Source organism: Salminus brasiliensis, chromosome 6, assembly GCF_030463535.1.
Source record: "Salminus brasiliensis chromosome 6, fSalBra1.hap2, whole genome shotgun sequence".
Taxonomy (NCBI): domain Eukaryota; kingdom Metazoa; phylum Chordata; class Actinopteri; order Characiformes; family Bryconidae; genus Salminus; species Salminus brasiliensis.
The window spans coordinates 1511569-1523676 of NC_132883.1; the positions used below are offsets into that span (position 1 = coordinate 1511569).

General features: G+C 47.6%; 1 protein-coding gene across 1 annotated transcript in view; it reads left to right on the plus strand.

The window, feature by feature from the left end:
* The window catches only part of abhd17ab (abhydrolase domain containing 17A, depalmitoylase b), a 13257-nt gene extending 1689 nt beyond the window's left edge, over positions 1-11568 (plus strand). The window contains exons 2-5 of the mRNA XM_072681289.1: positions 958-1370; positions 3623-3817; positions 5297-5476; positions 9844-11568. Of these exons, the coding sequence (XP_072537390.1) occupies positions 964-1370; positions 3623-3817; positions 5297-5476; positions 9844-10069 (1008 nt within the window). The 5' untranslated portion in view covers positions 958-963 and the 3' untranslated portion in view covers positions 10070-11568. The remainder of the gene's footprint in view (positions 1-957; positions 1371-3622; positions 3818-5296; positions 5477-9843) is intronic.
* The last annotated feature ends 540 nt before the right edge of the window (positions 11569-12108 follow it).

The window sequence follows — 12108 nt, forward strand, 5'->3', positions numbered from 1 at the left end:
TATTTTAATATATTCTAAGAAGCTTGACTCCTTTTTATTTTGTATTTGAATGCTGTATCAAGGTCCTGCACCATTGTTTATTGTTTATAGTGGCAAAGAAATGGCAATTAAGTACAGTTATATCTGTGTTAGTTTGTTAAATTATATAAAGTAATATATAAGTCATATATCTTGATGCCTTAAGTCTCTCCCACATGGTGAGGTGTACGGTTTATTAATTCAACAGTGGTATCGGATCGGTATCGGGTATCGACCGATATGCAAAGTTTATGTATCGGTATCAGTATCGGAACTGAAAAAGCCAGATCAGTGCGTCCCTACTGAATAGTTTTGGAAAAAAGTTTTAAAAAGTACCTAAAAGTGGGAAATATTCTAATAATTTTTTTGCGTAATTTTATATAAATATATATAAAACACAAACATTTATAGTAGCATATTATTTCACATGACCAATCGCTGCCCGTATTTCATTTGTCCAGCACAGTTTTTTTAATATTAGTGACCAATAAGCAGAAATTGGGTTTATTTATAGTTTGTTTCAAGTTAGTAAAGCTATGATTACGTCCATCCTGATGCCTCTTCCAGATGGTCGGGTATATGGTTTATTAATTTAACAATGGTATCGGGTCGGTATCGGGTATCGGCCGATATGAAAAGTTCGTATATCAGTATCGGTATCTGTATCGGAACAGAAATAGATGGATCGGTGCATCCCTACTGCCACTGTACCATCCATATCTGTATTAATGAGGACTTCTAAGTGTCCGAGACTCTGCCCTGTTCACTATGTAGTGCACCGTCGTTCAGACCGCCTTTCAGACCGCTCTCATGAGGAGGTGTCCGAAATCGTTCACTACCTTGTAGGGGACAGTGACCAGGGTACAGTTTAGGACACAGCCCTGCTGATGATATCGTACTGACCACTCTTCTCTCTTACCCTCCTCTGTGCTCCCACAGGTGACGATGAACGGACTATCGGTCAGTGAGTTGTGTTGCCTGTTCTGTTGCCCCCCCTGCCCGAGCCGCATAGCCGCCAAGCTCGCCTTCTTGCCCCCGGAGCCCACCTATGCCCTCCTGCCGGACCTGGAGGGTGGCACGGTGCAAACCGGCTCCACTACGGGCTCCAGCCTTCGTTCGCGGGGCGGAGGGGGTGGGACAGGTGGCGGCGGCGGCGGTGGGACAGGTGGAGGAGGAGGAGGTGGTGGAAGTGGATCGGTCGCCGGAGAGGGGCGCTGGAAGCTTCATCTCACGGAACGGGCGGAGTTCCAGTACTCCCAGAGGGAACTGGATGTCACTGAAGTTTTCTTGACCCGGTCCAGTCGAGGCAACCGAGTCGGCTGCATGTACATCCGCTGCGCTCCAACGGCAAGGTCAGACACATCACCATCTGCAGATATACACTAGTGCCTAATATCGAGCAGCTGCTGTCAGTGTATATTCGGTGGGGGGTGTTAATTACAATAGCAGTGTGTAAAACTACCTCCACCATGTTTGGAGGCTGTACTTTAGCCTGGCTAGCTCTCACTGTGAGATGTTGATGAAACTACCTCCACCATGTTTGGAGGCTGTACTTCAGCCTGGCTAGCTCTCACTGTGAGCTGTTGATGAAACTACCTCCACCATGTTTGGAGGCTGTACTTTAGCCTGGCTAGCTCTCACTGTGAGCTGTTGATGAAGCTACCTCCACCATGTTTAGAGGCTGTACTTTAGTCTGGCTAGCTCTCACTGTGAGCTGTTGATGAAACTACCTCCACCATGTTTGGAGGCTGTACTTTAACCTGGCTAGCTCTCACTGTGAGCTGTTGATGAAACTACCTCCACCATGTTTGGAGGCTGTACTTTAGTCTGGCCTGCTCTCACTGTGAGCTGCTGATGATGAAACTACCTCCACCATGTTTGGAGGCTGTACTTTAGTCTGGCTAGCTCTCACTGTAAGTTGTTGATGAAACTACCTCCACCATGTTTGGAGGCTGTACTTTAGTCTGGCTAGCTCTCACTGTAAGTTGTTGATGAAACTACCTCCACCCTCGCAATGTGACTAAAATGCAAGCTGTGATTGGTCAGAATGCCCATAGCAGTCATTATAAGCACTGTTATTGGCTGCAGGACTCATTTGCAAGGCACAGTAATGCGTAGCAGTTGATATACGGTGCAGCTAGCCCTGCTGTGTAACGCTCAGCCATCTGATCTCCCATATCTCTTGCATTCCTTCCTTCCTTCTCACCTCGTCTCACCTCGTCTCGCCTCGTCTCGCCTCGCCCTGCTCTGCCCCCTCCCTGCTTGTGTTATCCTTGATCAGCGGTCAGATCTTCCTGCTTTTACTGCTCCCTTCACTTTTCATGGTCTTCTTCTCCTCTCTTGGCTTTCTTTCCTTAGTGATTGCAGTAGATGCTGTATCTGGGAGTCTGTCAGTGTTAAATCTGAGAGTCAAATCGTGAGGAAATGCCTTTGATTGCAACCAAAATCAATTGTTTTTTTAGCGACTCATTTCCTCATTAAAATATGCAAATTTGTTCAGGCGGCTTGTGCGTCACAGCGGTGTTAGGAAAGTTGAGTGGGAATCCCACAGGCTGACGGTGGCTGAACCAGAAAAGTGAGCCATGGTCTGATGAGCTTGATAACGTGGGTCTAGTCAGACGCTGCAAAAAAGAACACCTGTGAGAGTCAACCTGAAATCAGAACGAACGTCTGATCATCAAACGTAAATGTGACATTCAGCCCCATTCAGTCAACCACAGCTGTATAAACTCCAGCCTCTAGTCCTGCAGTCTGCCTTTCTTCCACACATCAGTGAAAGAACCGGAGGTTCTGAAGAGCTCACTGAACTCCAGCGTGGTTCTGTATGTAATAGGAGACACCGCTGCACCAACAACAACAAGTCAGCTGGTGAAATCTCCTCCCTCCTAGATCTTCCTCCATCAGCTGTGAGTGGTGTTATTATTGAACAGTGGAAGAGTTTAGGAGGAACAGCTCACAGAGAGCAGCTCAGCCACCGAGTGTCTGTCAGACCACGTAAAGTTACAGAGCGGGGTCAGGGCCGAGTGCTGAGCTCAGAGCAGAGTGCAGAAAAGCCTCCAACTGACTCAGTAACTGCAGCAGAGCTCCAGACCTGCTGCTGCTGGTAGAGCTTAGAGCAAGGGGGGACCAGCTCCATATTAATACAGCCTATAAGAAAAGAATGAGGGGGGGGTGTAGGTGGAAAGTGTAGGTGTCCCAATACTTTTGTCCACATAGTGTGTATGTGTATGAGAACACTTAGCTATTGTTTTGATACAGGATTTGTGTGGAGAGGCTGGTATTGTTTGTGTACGTATAAAATCAATCATTACAGGGAGCTATGAAGACCGCACTGCCATCTAGTGGTCGGGGTTTACCCACAACACTAAATGAACCACTGTCTGCCACCAATCTTTACATCTAAACTATTCGTTAATAATCAGTACTGTGTTTTTGAGAATCAAGGCAAGGCAAGTTTTACAAGGCATAATATCACGATATTCTAGTATATCGATATTTGGTACACCCCTACTGATACGTAAACATATATAAATGTAGAAATGTATATATAACTCCAGGAAGAGCCACACAGCTAACACCTCTCCTCTGTGCTTGTTCTCTGCAGGTTCACCGTGCTCTTCTCCCATGGTAACGCTGTGGATCTAGGCCAGATGAGCAGTTTTTACATCGGCCTCGGGACCCGGATCAACTGCAACATCTTCTCCTATGACTACTCGGGCTACGGCGTCAGCACAGGCAAGCCGTCTGAGAAGAACCTGTATGCAGATATCGACGCAGCGTGGCAGGCCCTACGCACGCGGTAAGACCTAGAGCAGCCTACATTACAGGAGAATTACAAGAATTGGTGCTTCTTGCTCCTGGGCTCCCCCTGCAGTCGTGAAGTGTAATTCACGCTTTGAGCCTCCATTAACGCACACTTTAACGCTTCAGACATGCATTCCTGGACAAGCTGAGAGCTCCAGAAGCTTGTGGGCTGAGTAATAGTAGAGTAATACTACAGGATCTACGCTAATATGACTCTATGGGTTCTGCAGAGTTACACAGCAGCAGTTCTGGAGAGAGGTTCTCCTCCTGCAGCTCCACCACCAAACCTCCATATAGTGCAGTAGCAGCAGCAGCGCTCCGGCCCGGAGTGGGAATGACGGAGACGCTGTTCTCCCCCTGTTCCAGTCAGTGGAGCGTCAGTATGATCCTGAAGCTGCTGATTTAACATCAGGGTTCCTGGGTTCCTGTAGAATCGAACCAACCCTATTCAGACAAAAAGCCCAGTCATTTAAGTGTGGGTGTGTCCATAGCATAATCCCCACCCACTCCCCTTCTACTTTACTCTGATAGGCTGCACCCAGTTGGCTAGTAAGATCAGTGGCAGTGGTTCCAGTGAAAGAGGGTTAATGGGAGATGTGGGAGAGTGAGGGGTGTATCGGCCACACTGATGGTGGTGATTGACACTGGTACACCCACTGTAGGAGGATCATTAGTGGTGTTGTGTCTGAAGCTGGTTGGGTTGATTGTAAACCTCCTTCCTCCTCAGGTCAGGTGTGTGTGTCTAGACTGTGGACATGTGATCATTTGAAATGATTGGTCCAAAGGTCTGAAACTGACCTGATTCCTTCAGTGCTGAGCAACGTTCATCAGACAGGCCTCAAACATGCTGATACACAATATTATTGATTTTATTGAATATTAATGATAATATCAGCAATTCTGCTTAACATTAGCCAATCAGCGTCTCAATACAATAACCGTATCACTGCTCAAGATTAGGGATGTCCAGACTTGTCCGCAAAAAGGTAGTGTGGCTCCAGGATTTCAATTCATGTGTATGTGTGTGAGAGAGACTGTTTATTTGGGATCTATTCCACTGATATATAGAGTTAATTACAGGTAGACACTCTCACTGACCACTGACTTTATGTTTATTAGGGTTTATTCTAATGTTATATAGAGTTAATTACAGGTAGACACTCTCACTGACCACTGACTTTATGTTTATTTGGGTTTATTCTAATGTTATATAGAGTTAATTACAGGTAGACACTCTCACTGACCGCTGACTTTATGTTTATTTGGGTTTATTCTAATGTTATATAGAGTTAATTACAGGTAGACACTCTCACTGACCACTGACTTTGTTTATTTGGGTTTATTCTAATGTTATATAGAGTTAATTACAGGTAGACACTCTCACTGACCGCTGACTTTATCTTTATCTGGGTTTATTCTAATGTTATATAGAGTTAAAGGTGTTCTGACTGTGTCCTCTGTCTGTGTTGAGCAGGTACGGCATCAGCCCAGAAAACATCATCCTGTACGGGCAGAGCATCGGCACGGTGCCCACAGTGGACCTGGCGTCTCGGTACGAGTGTGCCGCAGTCATCCTGCACTCCCCGCTCACCTCCGGCATGCGCGTGGCCTTCCCCGACACCAAGAAGACCTACTGCTTTGACGCTTTCCCCAAGTAAGTGACACAACCTGCAGTTGCCAGTGCCGGGTGCCCTCATCTGTACAGATACTGGTGATGCAGGACAGTGAAGTAGACGTGGGAGCAAACATAAAGAACGGGAAGGCCAGGGAGCTTAATGTTGGTCAAACAACAACAACACAAAGTGAAACTAACTCCTGTTCCCAAAACACAGGGATGAGACACTTTATTGACTGTCAGTAAAGGTTATTAATGAGTGACCTTCACTCTGTTTCTTTAGAGTGTGCAACACACGGAAGAGACGGGACTAAAGGTCTTTCTGTTGAGTGTATAAATGATAATAAACCAAAAGTAAAACTTTAATTAAATGGTTAAAGAATATTTGCCATGCTCAGGGTGGTATACTGGGTCTTTCTTAGCTTTCAGTCCAGTGTACATACCCCTGTACATATATATCCATAAATATAATATTAAATAATATGTAATATTAAATATATATGCGACACTTCCCTCTAGCTGGTGATGTGGCATCGACGGCAGTTTGAAAAATTAGAGGCTTGACTGTGCACTTGTCGAGGGGGCGTGTGTTGGTTCACCCACGCTAGTGTCTGGGGCGTCACGTGCATCACCTGGAGTGTGGTGGGGGAGTACGTACGGGCTGGGTACATGGCGGTCCAAATTGGGGAGGATATAAAATATATTAAAAATATATATAAAATCCGCTCTGCTTCTGCACTGGAGGCTCAGTGAAGACGGTCTGAGACACTAAGGCTTGGTCTGGGAGAAGGGGGCGGGTCTACCAAATGAGTAGGCGGGGTCTTCCTCTGCCTTTGGTGTCTACTGCTCAGACTTTGGTTGCAAATTTAACAACATGGTGGACAGTTTTGGCTTCATTTATGTAGAACGGACGGGGATGGAACCACGGCGTCCATGTTTTTTTAGTCATTAGTGTGGTGTAGTGGGTACCACCACCACCACCACCTTCCCTGGTTGGGCAAACCCACCACTCTAAACCAATAGGAGTCCTTGGGCAAGACTTATATTCTCTATATTCTTGCCCCTCTCCTATCCTGGACCATGATTTACATGGAGGAGCTCTGGAGGAAAACATCAGACAAATGCCTAAATGTAAGACCTGAGACCTGAGGGTGCTTTTCTCCAGAATTGAAGCCCTGTGAATACTCTGCATCCCAGTCCTGGGCTCTGATGATGTCCCATCAGTGCTCCCCAATATAGGTGAGACGGTGCCCCGCCCCCTGTGCTCAGCCAGTGCAGCTCAACAGCTTAATTCAGGATTCTTAGATGTCTCCAGGTATGAACGTGGAATATCGCTTCACCTACGGTGTCACTGGAAATTGCAGGTCGTTTGTGAAAGACTCTACTTCTGCCTGGCGATTCGGACACTGAGAGGAAGATGACCATCGTTCTCACTAGTGGCCTAAAATGCAAATCAGGACCCATATCTGTCACAGGGTTTGTGTTCTTTGGCCAGAAACAAAACCATGAGCCTGAAATCACACCGGCATTGTTTCTTCAATCAAGCAGCGGCGTCCTCCTGTATGACTGCTGCTGTCAGATAATTGCAGGCTAGGCCGCTGCTGTTTTCGGTTCAGCGCCGTTGCTTTGGGAAGGCGATGATTACTGTTGTCACGGCCGAGGCCGATTGTAGTCGTCCGTCACGATAAAGCGCTGCTGGTTTTCTCCCCGCTCAGAAAAGCTGCTCTGCGTGATCTTATAAAGGGCAGTTGATCCGTAGGTGATGTTTGCCTCTGAAAGCTGAGCAGCGAGGGAAACATCTGTAGCTTTTCTTTGAAGAACCAAGGTACTAAAAGCATGCACTGTTGCTATGGTTACAGGATGGCTTCTGTTTTGAATTTGTAGTGTAGCCTTAGATAAATTAAGATGAAAGGAACTTTTGATCTGTCGTTGCTCTCGGATTTACCTTGATGATGATGATGATGATGATGTAGGTGCCGTAGTGCTGGCTTATGGGGGGGGCAATACTGTTGGGCATAGGGTGCACAGGTGCCGTAGCGCTGGCTGTAGGGTGCGAGGGTGCCGTAGCGCTGGCTATAGAGGGAACAATGCTGTTTGGCATAGATTGACACTGTGGCGTTGTGTATAGAGGGTGTGGTGCTGTAGTGTTGTGTATGGAGAGGGTGTGGTGCTGTAGTGTTGTGTATAGAGGGTGTGGTGCTGTAGTGTTGTGTATGGAGAGGGTGTGGTGCTGTGGCGTTGTGTATAGAGGGTGTGGTGCTGTAGTGTTGTGTATAGAGGGTGTGGTGCTGTGTGGGGCTGTGTGGTGCTGTGTGGGGCTGTGGCGTTGTGTATGGAGTGTGTGGTGCTGTAGGGTTGTGTATAGAGGGTGTGGTGCTGTGTGGGGCTGTGTGGTGCTGTGTGGTGCTGTGTGGTGCTGTGGCGTTGTGTATGGAGTGTGTGGTGCTGTGGGGTTGTGTATGGAGTGTGTGGTGCTGTGGCGTTGTGTATGGAGTGTGTGGTGCTGTGGGGTTGTGTATGGAGTGTGTGGTGCTGTGGGGTTGTGTATGGAGTGTGTGGTGCTGTGGCGTTGTGTATGGAGTGTGTGGTGCTGTGGGGTTGTGTATGGAGTGTGTGGTGCTGTGGGGTTGTGTATGGAGTGTGTGGTGCTGTGGCGTTGTGTATGGAGTGTGTGGTGCTGTAGGGTTGTGTATGGAGTGTGTGGTGCTGTGGCGTTGTGTATGGAGAGTGTGTTGCTGTGGCGTTGTGTATGGAGTGTGTGGTGCTGTGGGGTTGTGTATGGAGTGTGTGGTGCTGTGGCGTTGTGTATGGAGTGTGTGGTGCTGTGGGGTTGTGTATGGAGTGTGTGGTGCTGTGGCGTTGTGTATGGAGTGTGTGGTGCTGTGGCGTTGTGTATGGAGTGTGTGGTGCTGTGGCGTTGTGTATGGAGTGTCTGGTGCTGTGGGGTTGTGTATGGAGTGTCTGGTGCTGTGGGGTTGTGTATGGAGTGTCTGGTGCTGTGGGGTTGTGTATGGAGTGTGTGGGGCTGTGGCGTTGTGTATGGAGTGTGTGGTGCTGTGGGGTTGTGTATGGAGTGTGTGGTGCTGTGGGGTTGTGTATGGAGTGTGTGGGGCTGTGGCGTTGTGTATGGAGTGTGTGGGGCTGTGGCGTTGTGTATGGAGTGTGTGGGGCTGTGGGGTTGTGTATGGAGTGTGTGGTGCTGTGGGGTTGTGTATGGAGTGTGTGGTGCTGTGGCGTTGTGTATGGAGTGTGTGGTGCTGTGGGGTTGTGTATGGAGTGTGTGGTGCTGTGGGGTTGTGTATGGAGTGTGTGGGGCTGTGGGGTTGTGTATGGAGGGTGTGGTGCTGTGGGGTTGTGTATGGAGTGTGTGGTGCTGTGGGGTTGTGTATGGAGTGTGTGGTGCTGTGGGGTTGTGTATGGAGTGTGTGGTGCTGTGGGGTTGTGTATGGAGTGTGTGGTGCTGTGGGGTTGTGTATGGAGTGTGTGGTGCTGTGGGGTTGTGTATGGAGTGTGTGGTGCTGTGGGGTTGTGTATGGAGGGTGTGGGGCTGTGGCGTTGTGTATGGAGTGTGTGGTGCTGTGGGGTTGTGTATGGAGTGTGTGGTGCTGTGGGGTTGTGTATGGAGTGTGTGGTGCTGTGGCGTTGTGTATGGAGTGTGTGGTGCTGTGGGGTTGTATAAACTCAGTGGGTTGTGCCATGCTGTGCTGGAGTGGGAGTTAAACACATGGTGGCGATGCAGCTGCTGTCAAAGCCCCCTCTGTTCACTGCCACCGCTTGAGCTGACAGCTGGTTAGAACACACACACACACACACACACACACACACACACACACACACAATTCTGTAATAGATTCTTTAGCTCTTTAGATTGCTAACACACACACACACACACATATTAAATATTTGGCTTGAACCCATAGTCCGGCTTAACGGCCCCAGACTGAGGGGGGCTCACTGTAACAGTCACTAATCAGTCTGATAAATCCATACAAACTCCATTAACTCAGTTCAGTTCTACACTGTGTGAAGCAGAACAGCTTCCCCACCTAAACACAGAACTCAGAATATCTGCGTCCAAATAAATATGACCTGTGAAAAGAGGCTGCTGTGTCCAACACTGTCCATTTACTTGGAACAACACAAAGTAGAAGAGCAGATTTCAGCCCCATCAAACCCACCTGTACACCTGTACCTCCACAGTAACCACCTTATATACCATATCAACCACCTGGCCAAACCATAGCAACCATTTAGCAGCACCACAGCACCCCAGCAGCAGCTCTATTGACCACATAGCAGCAACTTGGCCTCTGTCTGGCTGTGGGAGCAGCTGAAGCGGCGCGGCCGTTCTGCGTTTCTGTCTGACTCTGTCTCTGAGCTCTGTGTGTTTCTGTGCTTCTCTCCAGCATCGAGAAGGTCTCCAAGATCACGTCTCCGGTGCTGATCATCCACGGGACGGAGGACGAGGTGATAGATTTCTCTCACGGGTTGGCCCTGTACGAGCGCTGCCCCAAGGCCGTGGAGCCGCTGTGGGTGGAGGGAGCCGGGCACAACGACATCGAACTGTACAGCCAGTACCTGGAGCGCCTGCGCAGGTTTATCGGGCAGGAACTGGCAACCCAGCACACCTGAGAACTTCAACTGGACACACCTCAACCTCTCTCTCTCTCTCTCTTTCTCTCTCTCCCACCATTCTCAAACATCTCGTCCTTTCTTCTCTTTCGCTTTAATTTGGTCTCCAGCATCCTCACAGTTCTGTCCCTCTCTCTCTCTCTCTCTCTCTCTCGGAGACGTCTCCCCGTCTCCCCAATCCGGCCGGCTCCAGAGTGAGGCAGCCTGTCTGTAGAGCAGGAGGATCCCTCCAGCTCTGAATGAACATTGTTTCTTATGTGGAGCAGGTCGATGTGGATTCTCTGCAGGTTTGCCTCATGTTTTAATCTCCATGGTCTCCTGTGTGTGTGTGTGTGTGTGTGTGTGTGTGTGTGTGTGTGTGTGTGTATGTGTGTGTGTGTGTGTAGAAAGTTCCTGTGGTTCTCTGTGCCGAAGGGCAGTACAATGAGACAGGAAGCCAGGCCCGACCCTCTACCTCTACCTGCTGACGAGGTTATAGTAAATAAACACATTGGAAAGCAGTCAGTAATGCTAACTGGAGCCTGGTAGCGTACACACATTATTGTTATTATGAGAAAATGTATATTTTAGGGTTTTTGCATCATCCACAGATCTGAGACACATCTCCCAAACCTCACTCAGATAAGAGCTGCACATGGTCAAAATTCTGGCCCTGCAGTTTATTTCTATATATTCTAACTGCAGTATATTCAAATTAAATCCATTAAATTAGCCAGCATTAGTTTGACCAAAATAATAAGCTTTTGTTGGATTACATGAATACCTTCATCGTTAAAACACCTATTCTGACAAGTTTATATAGAAAATGCATTACATTTTGTATATTTCCTATATTGGTAAAGGGCTACTGTGCAGAGCAAACTACTGTCTGTACAGTATTATTATTATTATTATTATTATTAACAATTTGAGTTTATACTTCAGTTTGTGTGCAGTGCTATAATGCGTTTTGAAATTTTCACAGTAGTAACAAACAAACAAATACACTATATGGACAAAAGTATTGGGACACACCTCTTAATCGTTGAATTCAGGTGTCTGATTCAGTCCTATTCAGCCACAGCTGTATAAAATCCAGCCCCTAGCCCTGCAGTCACATCAGTGAAAGAACGGGAGGTTCTGAAGAGCTCACTGAGCTCCAGCGTGGTTCTGTATGTAATAGGAGACACCGCTGCACCAACAACAACAAGTCAGCTGGTGAAATTTAGACCTTCCCTCCTAGATCTTCCTCCATCAGCTGTGAGTGGTGTTATTATTGAACAGTGGAAGAGTTTAGGAGGAACAGCTCACAGAGAGCAGCTCAGTCACCGAGTGTCTGTCAGACCACGTAAAGTTACAGAGCGGGGTCAGGGCCGAGTGCTGAGCTCAGAGCAGAGTGCAGAAAAGCCTCCAACTGACTCAGTAACTGCAGCAGAGCTCCAGACCTGCTGCTGCTGCTAGAGCTTAGAGAAAAGGGGGACCAGCTCCATATTAATACAGCCTATGGGGTTAGAATGGGGGGGGGGGTCATAAAAGCTCCTATAGGGTTTATACGTTTGTCCATAGAGTATATCAAGCAGCCTTTTTGGGGTGTTTAGTGGGCCTCAGCGTGCCTCATCCATCATCATTAAAATGAAATGTTTAAGAATTAAATTCCTAAGAAGGTGAAATTTTAGATCAGCCAATGAAAGTGTAGTTTTTGATGAAAGATGAAAGAAGCTGGCGGCTCTTGCTTTAGATTATTTATATTTATTTGGCTTATTTAAGAAATAACTATAGCTAAATTTGTCCCTGTAGTTTCCACATGAGAGACATGAGCAATTTTCCACCTGCTGAATGAAAACCACTCCTGAGTTGTGATGGTTTCCACAGGAAGCTTAAAGAGCGAGCTCGGGAGCGCTGTGTGCCTGGCCGTGTGAAAAGCTCTTCACTCCAGATGATTAAGCTCAGCTTCACTCGTCACCTTTTCACCTAAACAAAAGGCTTTGCAGTCTTCAGCCGCTATAAACCAGCTCCGTTTCACCACCGGCGCAGCCCACTGATCCTCCAGCTCCTTTACT